General features: G+C 38.9%; 1 protein-coding gene across 1 annotated transcript in view; it reads left to right on the forward strand.

The window, feature by feature from the left end:
* Positions 1–11,031, forward strand: part of si:ch211-80h18.1 (uncharacterized protein LOC555593 homolog) — a 32,700-nt gene extending 21,669 nt beyond the window's left edge. Inside the window, exons 15-27 of the mRNA XM_050035153.1 lie at positions 491–526; positions 682–723; positions 843–968; positions 1,056–1,130; positions 2,414–2,452; positions 2,540–2,602; positions 2,677–2,709; positions 2,793–2,840; positions 2,924–2,989; positions 3,074–3,109; positions 3,195–3,230; positions 9,656–9,700; positions 10,544–11,031. Coding sequence (XP_049891110.1) covers positions 491–526; positions 682–723; positions 843–968; positions 1,056–1,130; positions 2,414–2,452; positions 2,540–2,602; positions 2,677–2,709; positions 2,793–2,840; positions 2,924–2,989; positions 3,074–3,109; positions 3,195–3,230; positions 9,656–9,700; positions 10,544–10,578 — 680 coding nt within the window. The 3' untranslated portion in view covers positions 10,579–11,031. The remainder of the gene's footprint in view (positions 1–490; positions 527–681; positions 724–842; positions 969–1,055; positions 1,131–2,413; positions 2,453–2,539; positions 2,603–2,676; positions 2,710–2,792; positions 2,841–2,923; positions 2,990–3,073; positions 3,110–3,194; positions 3,231–9,655; positions 9,701–10,543) is intronic.
* The last annotated feature ends 791 nt before the right edge of the window (positions 11,032–11,822 follow it).

Consider the following 11,822-nt stretch of genomic DNA (forward strand, 5'->3'; position numbering starts at 1 on the left):
TCAGTTGCTCTTCCTGAGGAGGTTTCTACCGTTTTTTTCCCCGTTAAAGGTTTTTTTGGGGAGTTTTTCCTTATCAGCTGTGAGGGTCATAAGGACAGAGGGATGTCGTATGCTGTAAAGCCCTGTGAGGCAAATTGTGATTTGTGATACTGGGCTTTATAAATAAAATTGAATTGAATTGAATTGAATTGAATTCGTACAGATGTGATCAGTACAGGTGTGAGTCGTACAGGTGTGATTCGCACAGGTGAGATCTGTACAGGTGAGATCAGTATAGGTGTGATTTGTACAGGTGTGATTTGTACAGGTGTGATCAGTACAGGTGTGATCAGTACAGGTGTTACTAGCACTGGTGTGATCGGCACAGGTGTGATCGATATAGGTGTGATTACTACAAGTGTGATCAGTGGGTGTGGCCTTAAAGCAATAAATAGGAAACAGATCTTTACAGGTTGGTGAACCAAGAAGTTAATTTTCCTCTTTTGGTCAGGTGACATGACTCCGCCCACTCAGCTGGACCCCACAGGTGAGATTCCTTTTCTGTGATCAGCTGTGTTAATGATCATCTGTTATTGATCAGTTGTTATTGATCGGCTGTTATTGTTTGGCCATTATTGATCAGCTATAATTGATCGGCTGTTATTGATCAGCTGTTATTGATCAGTCTTGTTTGTGTTTCAGTGATGTCGTCAGGTGTGACAGCAGCTCCGGACTTACCTGCAGGTAATGACCCCGCCCACAGGTGTCATGCGTATCCATGTTGACGCTCATATGAACCAGGAGGTCAAAGGTCAGTCTGTGTGGTCAAACTTACCTGCTGTCAATCTGCCCCCTCTCTACAGACCCCGTCCATCACTCTGACATCAGCATCGACCAATCAGGACCGGACTCCACCTCTCTGATCTCCGGGCCTCACCAATCACTGTACAGCTCTGTGTCAGGCTCCGCCCACTCCACCACCCAGGAAGGTTGGTACAGGTATTACTTTTATTTTACTTTTATACTGAGAAATTTTTGTTGTAAGTTCTGCTGCTCATATTTGAGTTTTTCTTCAGATGCAGCAGCTTCATCATCGTCATCGTCATCATCATCATCATTGTCACACAGCGAAACTCAAAGGGAACAGACAGGTAAACAAACACACCTGTACACACCTAAATGCATCTGTACACACAAGTACACACCTGTAAAGACCTGTTTGCAACTGTATACACCTTTGACACACCTGTATGCACCTGTAAACACTTGTACACACAAGTACACACTTCTATGCACCTGTAAACACCTTTGACACACCTGTACACACCTGTATGCACCAGTGACACACCTGTACACACCTGTGACACACTTGTTTGCACCTGCTCACACTTGTACACACCTCTAATCACCTGCAAACACACTCGTATGCACATGTACACACCTGTATTCACCTGTACACACCTGTGACACACCTGTATGCACCTGTACACATCTGTAACGCACTTGTATGCACCTGTTGACACACCTGTATGCACCTGTACACACCCATGAGACACTTGTATACACCTGTACACATCTGTAACGCACTTGTACACACCTGTGGCACACTTGTACACACCTGTACACATCTGTGACACACCTGTACACAACCTCACCTGTAAACAGCTGTAAACACACGATTTTAACAGTTTATGATGAAATATTGACATTATATTTTATTTATTGATGAAACATAAACAATAAACAAAGGTTTAATTTAAAAACACTAAAGTGATTGTTTGTACTAAAAGTTTGCTCGGTATTGTTTGTTTGTTTGTTAACTTTCAGGATGTTTTTGTTTATTGTTTCTAAACATGTTGATTTCATCTTTAATGTTTGTGATGTGTTTGTTTTCATAGACGGTGCCGACAGCCCTGACGTTAACGTTAAGAGTCACATGATCTTTTACTGGTTTCATGTTACAATGACAGGATCAATAAAGTTTTACAGTATTATTGTTTTTTAATGATGAGTCAGAGCTGTTGAGGGCTGTGATTGGCTGACAGGTTGTGATTGTCACAACAACAAAAAAGTTGGGTTTATGTAATAAATGCTAATGATGCTAATGTGCTGTACGTGAAACCAAAATTACGACATCTATTGCACGTCTGTCCGTCCTGGAAGAGGGATCCCTCCTCAGTTGCTCTTCCTGAGGTTTCTACCGTTTTTTTGGGGAGTTTTTCCTGATCAGCTGTGAGGGTCATAAGGACAGAGGGATGTCGTATGCTGTAAAGCCCTGTGAGGCAAACTGTGATTTGTGATATTGGGCTTTATAAATAAAATTGATTGATTGATTGATTGATTGATTGATTGATTGATTGATTGATTGATTGATTGATTGATTGGCTGACAGGTTGTGATTGGCTGTGATTGGCTGATAGGTTATGTCTTTCAGGAAACGGTCGTCAGACTCTGCTGTTGGACTCAAACGCAGGTAAACCTTCTTCTTCCTGTAGCGTGGAGTCCACTTCCTGTTTTGTCTCTTTGATCACTTTATTAATCATAATAATGATGTCATCAGATGTCATGATGATGTCAGCAGGAGGGGCGGAGTCAGTGACTGGTCTTTACATCGACCTGACAGGTGAGAGGCCGATTAATCAATTGATTGATTGGCCACAGACAGAATCCTCACTCTGTGCTCTCATTGGTCCATAGCTTCAGGTCTCGGACTCGGCCATGATGTCACAGGTGAGACTCGTTGCTATGACAACCACGACATCACAAGATTGTTTGTTTGTTTGCTCACTTCGTGTCATGTGATCATATTACAGAGTCGTCACCTGTCGTCCTCCATACAGAGACACACACTCTGCACACAGGTACACCTGTCTGTCTGTCTGTCTGTCTGTACACCTGTCTGTCTGCACGCCAGTCTGTCTGTCTCAACCTGTCCTTGGATCAGTTTCAGGTGGTTATTCCAACACAGACCTGGTTACCATGGCGACAGACTCCATGGTAACAGACAGAGGTAAGCCCCGCCCTTCATCGGATGTCTGATAGACAGGTCAGAGGTCAGAAGTTACAGATGTAGTTAAAGTGTGTGTGTTTGTAGTTTCAGCAGATCCAACATGGATGCCGCTCGACTCCAGTAAGTGACATTCATTTAACACATGAAGAACAGTTCAGCTCTACTTCTTCTGTGGTACAAATCTGTGTTCATGTGTTTGTTTCAGGTCATCCAGCTGTGACTGATCACAATCAGACGGCTGGTAAGTTTTACAGCACAAATCAAAACCTGTTTAAACCAGTCTAAAGTCAGTTTAAGTCAGTCTGAAACCAGTTAAAACCAGTCTGTAACCAGTTTAATCCAGTGTAAACCAGTCTCAAACAAGTTTAAACCAGTATAAACCAGTACTGTATGTAACTAGTTTAAAACAGTCTGACCCAGTTCAGACGTGTTTAAAGCAGTATAAAACCAGTCTGCAACCAGTTTAAAATAGGGTGACCATATTTTAATTTCCAAAAAAGAGGACACTCGGCCGGCCATGATATAGCCTACTTAAATGATACTCGCAGTTTACTCAAAGATGCCTTATCATTTTAATATATTTAAAATCAGGGTATGAAATTAACAAAATATTTTGGGGGCAATTTTGGCCCCCACGTTCTAAAAAATGGGGGCATTTTTAAAATGATTGGGGGCCATGGAAAAAATTGTAGTTAGAGCTTTGTTATTTTTATAGATTAAAATGCACAGTGGTTTCTGCCAAGTTCCAACGCAAAAAAATGAAAAGCATACCATTTCTTTTTCAGAGAGAAGTGTGCAAGTAGTAGCTGTGACAGAAGGCAGGAGACGGCTGTAGGCAATTGTGTCGGACTTCCCGCCGCCTGATCCCGCCTTGATTAAACACTGAAAATAAAATAAAAGAGGGAGACAGTTTTTCCCATTTTATCTTATTTTGATATATTTCTCCCTCTCCCCTCTCTGGAAGCATCCGACCTTCCGCCGCCCTCCGCCTCTCCCACCTTAATTAAACACTGAAAACGAAAATAAAAGACAGAGACATTTTTCTATTTTCATCTTATTTAGCTATATTTCTCACTCTCCCCTCTCTGGGAGCGTCCAACCTCCAGCCACCCGCTCCTGTCTCAAACATGGAGGCCCCGCACATACTCCCCTGGGCAGCCAGACCCCGCTCGGGTCTCCCTCTCGCACATAACGTTACTCCCGCTCGGGTGCTATAATTTGGTGTTTCACCACATTACACATAAGTTAATCACAGTAGTTGCATTACTGTTAAAAAGGCCCAGCTTAGTCTTGTGAACACGTGAAACATAATTTATAAATATTGTGTTTCACAAGTCGGGACAGATGCATACAGTGACTTTAGTTTTATGCTATCATTTACTTCAACATGATGACACGTTAGCTAATGTAAGATTAGCCTACTATTCAAATGTTAAATCTTACCGTAAGCAAATCGGTGGTGCTTTGTGGTTTGATGACGGTATGCCATGTACTTTTTTACTTGGTCGCTTCCTTTTATGAAGTCGTTAGCTTTAGCATTTAGCCCAGTCTTGTGTTTCGGTGGGTTAGCTCGGCATGCTTTACATAAGAGGATTTTCTTGTCTGCCGCCTCTTCCACACCAAGCCAGTCGAGTTTCCAGTTCAAAATCGTTGCTGGCAGGGTACATCTCTTCGTCAACGTGTTTGCGGGAACTTGGGGAGGATCTGGTGGAGGAACTGGGACTGGTTCACGTTGGTGGGTGGGTGGCTTAACCAAGTAGCGGTCCATGATCCATCGCAGCACGGCAGCTTCAGGTAGGCTATGTAGTGAGGAGCGTTGTCTGTGTGTGAGGGACGGGGGCACGGGCGCCTGCAGCAGAATAATGAGTTGTTGACAAAAACTTGGGGGCAATTTTGGCCCCTGGAACATGGTTTTTGGGGGCATTCTTGGCTAAATTGGGGGACAAATGGCCCGTGGCCCTCGCTAATTTCCGACACTGTTTAAAATTTATATGTATGGATAGAAAATTCAGTTATATTACAAAATAATATCTCTCAAAGACAGAAATTCAGATAGGCCCCAATAGGGGACACATACACACACTAGAGTGTGGCGATCCGAGCCCGACGGTACCCGACGGGTCGGGCCGGGTTTGGTCAAAAATGTAGCTATAAATTGTATTCGGGCTCGGGTCGGATTCGGTCAGCTTTCAGTGAAAATGTAGTGTAAAAATAAATAAAATCCTATTGTCTGTCCTGTTTATTGCTTGGGCACTGTTATTTACGTGACAACACCTGAACATAACACACACAGACACACATTGGCTGTTTGTTTCTACCTCTCTCCTCGCTGGAAATCTCGGACCTCCAGCCGCCCGCCTCCGCCTTGATTAAAAATAAAATAAAAGAGGGAGACAGGTTTTTCCTATTTTATCTTATTTTAATTTATTTCTCCCTCTCCTCTCGCTGGAAACGTCGGATCTCCCGCCTCCCGCTCCCGTCTCAAACATGGAGGTCTCCCTCTCCGCTGAGCACGCCTGGCCTGTTAAATAGCCTGTAACCGTAACAATTGTGCGACACAAACTCAGTGCTTTGGTCATTAAATAATGTCGGGCTCAGTTTGGGTTTGGACAGAAATATGCTGCCCGTGCCGCACTCTAACACACACACACACAAACACTCGGAAAACCGGACATTATCATCAGTTTATAAAAAAACCCCGGACGCCCCGGACGGGACGTGAAAAGTGGACATGTCCGGGCAAAAGAGGACATTTGGTCAGCCTAGTTTAAAACATTCTGAAATGAGTTAAAGCCATTCTAAGGCAGTATAGACCTGGTCTGAAACCAGATTAAAACAGTCTGAAACCACTTCAAACCAGTTTAAACCAGTCTGTAATCAGTTTAAACCAATACAAACCAGTCTTTATCCACTTTAAACAAGTCTGTAACCAGTTTAAACCAATTCTATCCAGTTGGTTACCAGTTTAAATCAGTATGAAACCAGTTCAGACCTGTTTAAAGCTGTATAAAACCAGTGTGCAACCAGTTAAATCCAATTTTAACCAGTTTAACCACTATAAACAAGTTTGTTACCAATTCAAACCAATTTAAACCAGTTTAAACTAGTCTGTAACCAGTTTAAACCAATTCTATCCAATTGGTTACCAGTTTAAACCACTATGAAACCAGTTCAGACCTGTTTAAAGCCATATAAAACCAGTGTGCAACCAGTTTAACCCAATTTCAACCAGTTTAACCACTATAAACAAGTCTGTTACCAATTCAAACCAATTTAAACCAGTCTAAAAACAGTTCAGACCTATTTAAAGCAGTATAAAACCAGTCTGCAACCAGTTAAAACCAATTCTAACCAGTTTTAACCACTATAAACCAGTTTGTAACCAGTTTAAACCAGTATGAACAAGCCTGTAACCTGTTTAAAACAATTTAAAAAACTACAAGTCTAAAACCAGTTCAGACCTGTTTAAAACAGTATGAAACCAGTCTGCAACCAGTATAAACCAATTTTAATTAGTTTAAACCTGTATAAACCAGTCTGTAACCATTTTAAACACGTTTACACCAGTCTGCAACAAGTTTAAACCAGTCTGTAACCGGTTTAAACCAGTATAAACCAGTCTGTAACTAGTTTAAATCAATTATAACCAGTTTTAACCACTATACCAGTCTTTAACCAGTTTACACTAATTTAATCCAGTCTACAAGTTTAAACCAGTCTGTAACCAGTTTAAACCAGACTAAAACCAGTTTAAATCAATTTAAACCAGTCTGAAACCAGTCCAGACCTTATTTTATTTTATTTATTTATTTTTATATATTTATTTTATAGCAGTATAAAAACAGTCAGCAACCAGTTTAAACCGTTTTTAAAACAGTCTGTAACACCAGTGTAAAACAGTCTGTATCCAGTTTAAACCATTTTAAAAGTGGTTACACGATTCTGTTACCAGTTTAAATCAGTTCAGACCACTTTAAAACAGTCTGTGACCAGATTAAACCAATCTGAAATAAACTAAAACCAGTTTAAACCAGTCTGAAACCAGTCAAGGCCTGTTTAAAGCAGTGTTAAATCAGTCTACCAACTCATTTAAACCAATTTTAACCCGTTTTAACCACTATAAACCAGTCTGTAACCAGTTTAAACCAGTCTGTTACCGGTTTCAACCAGTCTGAGACCAATTTAAACCAGATTACACCAGTCTGTCATGGGTTTAAACCAGATTGAAACAGTCTGCAACCAGTTTAAACCAATCTGAAATAAGCTTAAATCAGTCTGTTACCAGTTTAAAACAATTTAAACTAGTTTAAACCAGTCTGCAACCAGTTTAAAATAATTTTGACCAGTTTTAACCACAATAACCCCATCTGTAACCTGTATAAACCAGTCTTTAACCAGTTTAAACCAGTTTAAATAGTCTGTAACAAGTATAAACCAGAATAAACCGGTCTGTAACCAGTTTAGACCAGGTAAAAGCATTTTGAAACCACTTTAAACCAGTTTAAACCAGTCTGAAAACAGTTTAAACCAGTTGATGCCAGATCAGATACATCATCTGTAACCAGTTACAGTCTGAAACTAGTATAAACCTATACACTAGTTTGAAACCCGTGTAAATTGATTTTAACCAGTATAACACCAGTAAGAAACCAGTATAAAACCAGTGTAAACCAATATGAAACAGTATAAAAACAGTGTAAACCAATATGAACCCAGTATAAGATCAGTGTAAACCAGTATAAACCTGTATAAAACCAGTGTAAACCAGTAAGAAACCAGTATAAGATCGGTGTAAACCAGTATAAAACCAGTGTAAACCAGTAAGAAACTAGTATAAGATCGGTGTAAACCAGTATAAACCGTACAAAACCAGTATAAACCAGTATAAAACCAGTATTAGGTCAGTATAAACCAGTATAAAACCAGGGTAAACCAGTATAACCCAGCATAAAACCAGTGGAAACCAGTATAACACCAGTATAGAACCAATATGAAACCAGTATAAAACCAGTATAATCCAGTGGAAACCAATATCAAACCAATATAAAACCAGTTTAAATCAATATAAATCCAGTGTAAACCAGAATGAAACTAGTTTAAAGCAATATAAACCAGTCTACAGAATGAAACTAGTTTAAAGCAATATAAACCAGTCTAAAACCAGTATAAACCAGTATAAACCAGTATAAACCAGTGTAAACCAGTAAGAGACCAGTGTAAACCAGTATAAACCAATATAAACCAGTATAAAACCAGAATAAACCAGTACAAAACCAGTGTAAACCAGTATGAAACCAATATTAACCAGTGTAAATGAGTATAAAACCAGTATAAATGAGTATAAAACCAGTATTAACAAGTCAATCAATCAATTCAATCAATCAATTTTATTTATAAAGCCCAATATCACAAATCACAATTTGCATCACAGGGCTTTACAGCATACGACATCCCTCTGTCCTTTCAAGTATGAAACCAGTGTAAACCAATATGAAACCAGTATAAAACCAGTGTAAACCAATATGAAACAGTATAAAAACAGTGTAAACCAATATGAACCCAGTATAAGATCAGTGTAAACCAGTATAAACCGTACAAAACGAGTATAAACCAGTATGAACCAGTGTAAACAAATATAAAACCAGTATTAGGTCGGTATAAACCAATATAAAACCAGTACAGGGTTTCCTCTACATGTAATTGATCGTGGCGCAACCAGTATAAAACCAGTGTAAACCAGTATAAAAAAACAGTGTAAAACTAGTATAAAACCAGTGTAAACCAGTATTAACAGTATCAACCAATATTGACCAGTATAAACCAGTATTAAACCAATGTAAACCAGTATAAACCAGCGTAAACCAATATGAAACCAAAATGAAACCAGTGTAAACCAGTTTCAACCAATGTAAATCCAGCATAAACCAGTATGAAACCAGTGTAAACCCATATAACATTAGTGTAAACCAATATGAAACCAGTATAAAACCAGTATAACCCAGTGTAAACCAGTATGAAACCAGCATAAGACCACTGTAAACCAGTATAAAACCAGTGTAAACCAGTATACACCACTGTAAACCAGTATAAAACCAGTGTAAACCAGTATACGCCAATGTAAACCAGTATAAAACCAGTGTAAATCAGTATGAACCAGTATAACACCAGTGTAAACCAGTAAGAAACCTGTATAAAACCAGCGTAAACCAGTATGAAACCAGGGTAAACCAGTATGAGACTCCTATCAAACCAGTGTAAACCCATATAAAACCGGTGTAAACCAATATCAAACCACTATAAAACCAGTTTAACTCAGTGTAAAACCAGTGTAAACCAGTATGAAACCAGCATAACACCACTATAAACCTGTATAAAACCAGTGTTAACTAGTATACCTCAATGTAAACCAGTATAAAAACCAGTGTAAACCAGTATAAAACCAGTGTTAACCAGAATAAAGCAGTACAAAGCTAGTTTAAACCAGTTAAAATCAGTACAAACGTTAGTAATAACTGGTATATGTTTCAGGTTGCTGTCACTGACCAAAGACCAGTATAAACCAGTATAAGAGTTCCAGGTTGTTGGTTGTGGTTGTAGTCTCTGACCTGAGATCAGGTGCTGAAGGTTTGTTCTTTCTCTTCTCCTGGTTCTGCTTGTTCTCCGCAGGTTCAGTCACTGAACAGTACAACCCATCTGGTCAGGGTCCTGAAGGTTCGTATTTGACCCCTATGAGTCCAGTCCTCAGTCTGCCACAGTCCACGATCTTGATTTAAAATATATGCACATGTCTTTGTCCACACTGAAACACAAAACAACCTCAAGACACTCGTTAGTCAGCTGGTGGGGCGTCACGTCCTCACTGCGACCTCGTCACATGTCCACGTTTGGTAATCATCCACAGATGCTAACACACGCACATGGTTACATTTAGCAAACAAAAACACATGGTTTCATTTAGCTAACAAAAACACATGGTTTCATTTAGCTAACAAAAACACATAGTTACATTTAGCTAACAAAAACACATGGTTACATTTAGCTAACAAAAACACATAGTTACATTTAGCTCACAAAAACACATGGTTACATTTAGCTAACAAAAAGACATGGTTTCATTTAGCTAACAAAAACACATGGTTTCATTTAGCTAACAAAAGCACATGGTTACATTTAGCTAACAAAAACACATGGTTTCATTTAGCTAACAAAAGCACATGGTTACATATAGCTAACAAAAACACATGGTTGCATTTAGCTAACAAAAAGACATGGTTACATTTAGCTAACAAAAACACATGGTTACATTAGCTAACAAAAGCACATGGTTTCATTTAGCTAACAAAAACACATGGTTACATTTAGCTAACAAAAACACATGGTTACATTTAGCTAACAAAAACACATGGTTTCATTTAGCTAACAAAAACACATGTTTACATTCAGCTAACAAAAGTATGTTCTTACGTTTGGCTAACAAAGCACATGTTTACGTTTAGCTAACAAAAGCATGTGTTACATTTAGCTAACAAAGCACATTTTTACCTTGTGTTTCAGGTGCAGAAAATGTGGAACTGGAGGATACCTGCTGACTTCCACATCAAGCCGCAAGTTCGATTCCTGCGCTACCGATTCCAGTGTACCAACCAATCAGCATGGCCGAGGAAATCAGACCCCTCCCACTAGCTATAGGCCCCGCCCACTCGGTGTTTTTGTTAAATATTTAAAATTTTGTTTATAGACATTTATTTTGTTTTAGTGAGAAAAAAAATGTTTCAGCCGAATCTCGAAGGTGATTCTGTTCTGACTTGAAGAGGTTAAACAGGAAGTGACGTCATCATCTGTAAACTTCTACAATAAATGTTTTTGTCTATTTTGAACATCAAACTGAGGATTTGTCTTTTGTACAGAGATGGTTAGCATGTTAGCACTTACTTCAGAAGAACGTTGTCCCTGCAGAACTCTGTAACGTGAGCGCTACCTGCAGACTTTGCTTCAAAGCTTGGTAACACTTTATATTAAGGTACTGTAATAAGCGTTAATTAATTATCCGCTGTGAGGGTCATAAGGACAGAGGAATGTCGTATGCTGTAAAGCCCTGTGAGGCAAATTGTGATTTGTGATATTGGGCTTTATTAATAAAATTGATTGAAACTGATTGATTGATTAATGCTTAATAAGCAATGAGCACTTATAAGACAGAATAAGATGTTTATTACCATTAAAAAGACTATATAAGAGTTAATTATAGCATAAAATTACACAGTTATTATTGCATAGAGGAGCATTATAAGCACTTAATAGAAACTTGATAACAGCTTATAAAGCTATCCTAAAAGTTAATAAGATGTCTATTTACATTAATTATGATTTATAAGGGTTAATTATAGAATAATAACCACATTTATTACTGGTTTATAAGACACTATAAGACCCTATCAGATTAAATTAATAAGGTGTTATTGATAGTTAATGAATATTTGCAGCTACCAGATCTAAAGTGGGAACAGTGTTGTATAAAGGCTAATAAATTATTAATATGCTCTCAGGGCTCAAAACTAACGGTGTCCCGACGTCCCGGGGACTATAAAAATTGCTACTGGTTCACAAACATGTCTGGGACAATTCCAGGACAGCAAAAAAAAAGTCAAAGCAATATGGAAATGGGTGTTACTTACAACGTCATTACGTATGGGTATCTGAACATCGCTTTTGTCGCTTGAATAATTTCAATAAAAACTTATGAACAGCAAAAATACAGTGGCTTTTGCTGCACCTGATCTGGCTCCACAGGTGCACGCATGCACACACACACACACACACACAATACACACGG

Source organism: Epinephelus moara, chromosome 22, assembly GCF_006386435.1.
Source record: "Epinephelus moara isolate mb chromosome 22, YSFRI_EMoa_1.0, whole genome shotgun sequence".
Classification (NCBI taxonomy): Eukaryota; Metazoa; Chordata; class Actinopteri; order Perciformes; family Serranidae; genus Epinephelus; species Epinephelus moara.